General features: G+C 44.2%; 1 protein-coding gene across 1 annotated transcript in view; it reads left to right on the top strand.

Moving 5' to 3' along the window:
- The window catches only part of Golga5 (golgin A5), a gene marked incomplete in the record, with an annotated part of 34,244 nt that extends 30,686 nt beyond the window's left edge, over positions 1 to 3,558 (top strand). The window contains 1 exon segment of the mRNA XM_008821719.2: positions 3,102 to 3,558. Coding sequence (XP_008819941.1) covers positions 3,102 to 3,182 — 81 coding nt within the window.
- Positions 3,559 to 4,109: the final 551 nt, after the last annotated feature.

Below are 4,109 nucleotides of genomic sequence, written 5' to 3'. Positions count from 1 at the left end.
TACATGGAAATAGTTTACACTAGCCTTTTTATACCACCTTATCAAGAAAATGTTTTATCAGTTAACCTAGAGCCTTGATAAATTTCATATCTAAATAAGCTGGTATGCAGTTTTCCTCTTAGTGTTTATAATTATAATTTTAGTGACTGATTGTGTGATAAGAATAATGCTTCCTTAGCCTTTTCATGTCAGAACAGAGCTGTGGTGGTAAATAAGGAGGATGGTGGGCGATCCTGAGCCTCAGGACAGGACCGGAGTCACTCTTTGGTGAAGTGCCTGTTTGCACTGTCTTCAGTGGAGCTCTTAGGTGCTGTCTTGCGGCAGTAGAAGAACAGAGTTGCCTCCTTGTCCACATGCCCATCTCCATAAGGAAAACCGTGCGGAGGTGTGACTGGTTCCATTGGGCACCCCTGCTGCCTGGGCATGTCTTGGGCACCACCCCTCCACTGGTGTCACTTGCACGTTTACCCGAGGTCCTCAGGCTTTGTCGTCTTGAAAGTGGTGCCTGTGCAGAAGCTTCCAGATTAGCCATTTCCAAGTTAATGCCAACCAGACTTTTCCCCATTCTTGTGACTCATCTTTTGTTTCTTCCGTATATCCTAAAAGAAAAGTTATTTAGAGAAGGACCTGGTTTCCCTTCTACAATTGTGCTCATGGAGTTAAAAGAAATGCCAGAAGTTGTTGGAAGTTAGGGCCTGGGGCATATTAAACATGTGCTCTACTGCTGAGCCACACTCTGGCCTCCTCCTGACAGAGTATAAGGGTAAGAACACATTATCTAGTGGGGGTTTTTTTGGTCTTTTTGAGACAGGGTCTCCCTGTCGCCCCAGCCGTCCTGGAACTCACTAGGTAGACCAAGCTGGCCTTGAACTCATAGAGATCCGCCTGCCTCTGCCTCCCGAGTGCTGGGATTAAAGGCATGCGCCACCATGCCCCAGCTTCTATCTAGTTTTTTTAACTGCTAATCTTACTGATATTTTAGCAATTAACTTTGAAAGACAATAGACCTCATTTTTTGATAATTAAGTTTTCCTTAAACTAGATTACAGGTTAGCAATTTATAATGTCAAGAATATAAATTACTCAGAGGCTTAGCCTACAAATAAAATTAATTTTAATTCAGTTTAATGGTTACCTCCATTTTTAAGCCCCTCTAACAACAAAAATACAGTTACAAAATGATTGACTTAATTTTTACCTTAATGCTGGAAAGTTGCTCTATTTTTATGTCTTTTAGTGTGGGTTTTTGTTTGTTTGGTTGGTTGGTTTTGTTTTGTTTTGTTTTGTTTTGTTTTGAAGTCTTTTTGAGACAGAGTCCCCCTGTAGTCCCAGCTGTCCTGGAACTCACTAGGTAGACCAGGCTGGCCTCGAACTCACAGAGAGCCACCTGCCTCTGCCTCCCAAGTGCTGGGATCAAAGGCCTGCGCCACCAGGCCCAGCCTTACTGTGTTTTTTAAAAAGCTTTCAAGGCCAATTTATTTTCTTCCTGATTTTGGTCTTTTTGAGACAGGGTCTCCCTGCAGCCCTAGATGGCCTGGAAATCATTATGTAAACCAGACTGGCTTTGAACTCATAGAGATCCGCCAGCCTCTGCCTCCTGAGAATTAGGAATTCTAATTACTGGAATTATAGGTGTGCACCACTAGGCCCGGTTCTTCCTGGTTTTTTAGCTGTACAGAATCAGTTACAGTAGTCTGGGTACTGTCTCATGTGCCCCATGCCTGAAAAGCCATTTACTGTGCTGAGTGAGTGGGGACCTTAAAAAGGTCAAGCTGCATTAAGAAGGGCTGTTTTCTTAAGAAGAAATAGAAGCCTGCTTTAAAAGAAATTTCTGTGTGATCCACTAGAGGGTAGAGTTCTTCCTCTAAATAAAAAGGTTTTAGGGAAGCAGGCTGAGTGGGGAGGGAGAACAGGAAGGATATCAGAAGGGCTCACAGGTACCCTATAGGGCCCACCCCCCTAGGCACTAGCAGTTCCCATAGGGCCTGACCTCTATGTGCTGGCAACTATGAGTGACACAGGCACCAGTCAGCATCAGATGCCATATTAGTTTGCTTTCTGTTGCTGTGATAAAATACTAACCTAAAACATCTTGGGCAGGAAAGGGTTTATTTGTTTACAGGTTGCAGACAATCATCGAGGAAAATCAGAGCAGGAACTTGAAGGCAAGAACTGAAGCAGACGCTTACTGACTTGCTTCCCCTGTCTTGCTCAGCTGCCTTTTTTTTGGTCTTTTTATCCCCAGCCAGCCTGGAACTCTGTTGTAGAACAGGCTGGCCTTGAACTCACAGAGATCTATCTACCTGCCTCTGCCTCCCGAGTGCTGAGTGCTGGGATCAAAGGCGTGCGCCACCACACATGGCTCAGCTACTTTTCTTATACAGCCCAGGCCCATCTGCTCAGGGATGGTACCACCCACAGTGGGCTGAACCCTCCTACATCAACCAGCAATCAAGAAAATGCACCCCCCACCCCACCCCCCGGCCCACAGGTCAATCTTGTGGAAGAAATTCTTCAATTGAGACTCCTTCCTAGGTGACTCTAGTTTGTGTCAAGTTGACAAAATCCAACCAGCACAGATACCATGGTATCTACCCAGCAGAGACTACACACCCTGAGTGATGGAACCTCCTGCTGAAGTCACGTTTTAAACCTTAAATCAACCTTTTTGACACCAACACATTTACTCATGAGTATACTTTCCTATCTCCTCATCAGCCAGTCATAACTGTTCTAGTCTTTCTAACAAGGTTCCTGTCTACTGAGCAATTCTAACTAGGCCCTCTGCTGTGCACAGTCACCTGCATGGTCATGTGCACATGTGCATGTGTATTATGAATGTGTTGATGTTCAGTCAGGACTTTTCTCAGTTGAGAATTCTGCAGTGTAGGAACTCTGTTCTAAGCTCATCTGCACATCTGGTTTGTTCATTTGTTCCTTCCGTATTCCACCAGTAAACGTGCTCTGAGCTCAACCATGTTTCATAGTCTGTATCACAGGGGGAGCACAAGGACAAGACGTGGTCCCTGTCCTCAGTGCACAGAGGTCCTTTGATGAAGGCTGATTTATTGGCTGACCGACAAATTGTCTTCTTTCTCTAGGCATTGCTTCACCTCTGGGTCATGATTGTCCTACTGACTTACTCACCAGAAATGCACCATGACCAGCCGAATGGCAAATGAGCCCAGCCAGTTGATTCATGAGTGCTTGTTTCTAAACCTGGATCTGCAGAAAATTCTAAGATTGCTCAGAAGGGTGTACAAGATGCTTGATCACTGCAAGCTTTTGCCTTTTTAAATTATTATATGTGTGCTCTGCTGTCTGTGTCTCCCTCTTTCCTTCAGATGGTAAGAGTTTGTAGAACAGGCAGACAGTAATTTAAGAAATTCAGCTCTGCTTCCTCTGAGTCAGTTGTCCTATGTATAGAGAGATAAAAGATACTGGGTTGTTCACCTCTGTACAGACCTTCCTATATTTTAGGTGATACTGATTATGGGTTATAATCAGAGAAACTAACTGTATCTAGGGATGAAAATAAAAAGGTTTCTTTTTTGATAATTCAGTCTGCTTTGTATTTCCACATATTTAACTTTGCAAATAGAGGTTTAGTTTTTACATGTTGAAGACCTGATCAGTGTAAATCTTTTTATAAATACAGAAATAAAACTGACTTTGCATTTTTCTTTTTTGTAAATAACAGTTTTTCATCCCCCGTTAATCCAGACCTTTCCAGATGGACTTCAGGGACATGGGACCGGAAGTTGCAGCAGCAGTCACTCGTTCCCCACACTCTCCTCAGTCTTCTGCTTTTCTCCAGCTTTTCTGGAGTTGGCTCACTACGTCCCTAGCCCCTACGTGTAGCATGTAGGAAACGTGTTTTCTCCGCACCCCAATGCTGAGGGCTAGTTCTTCTTTGCAGGGTGTTCTCTGTGAGACCAGCATGATCCTGGAATTGTTCCTTCCATCTTCCTGTCCAAACGTGCGAATTCTTTTTCCGGCCTGGTGGTCTCCTCCTATGTAACTAGTCCATGTGGATCTTGGCCTGTGTGTGGGAACAGCTCTCCCTCTTGGGCTTGTCTTTGATTGGTCGCTTAATGCCTAGCTGAAAA

This window comes from Nannospalax galili, unplaced genomic scaffold (genome assembly GCF_000622305.1).
Source record: "Nannospalax galili isolate Female #2095 unplaced genomic scaffold, S.galili_v1.0 scaffold107, whole genome shotgun sequence".
Classification (NCBI taxonomy): domain Eukaryota; kingdom Metazoa; phylum Chordata; class Mammalia; order Rodentia; family Spalacidae; genus Nannospalax; species Nannospalax galili.
The sequence above is the reverse complement of the archived record's forward strand: the minus strand, read 5'-3'. Positions and strand labels throughout refer to the sequence as shown.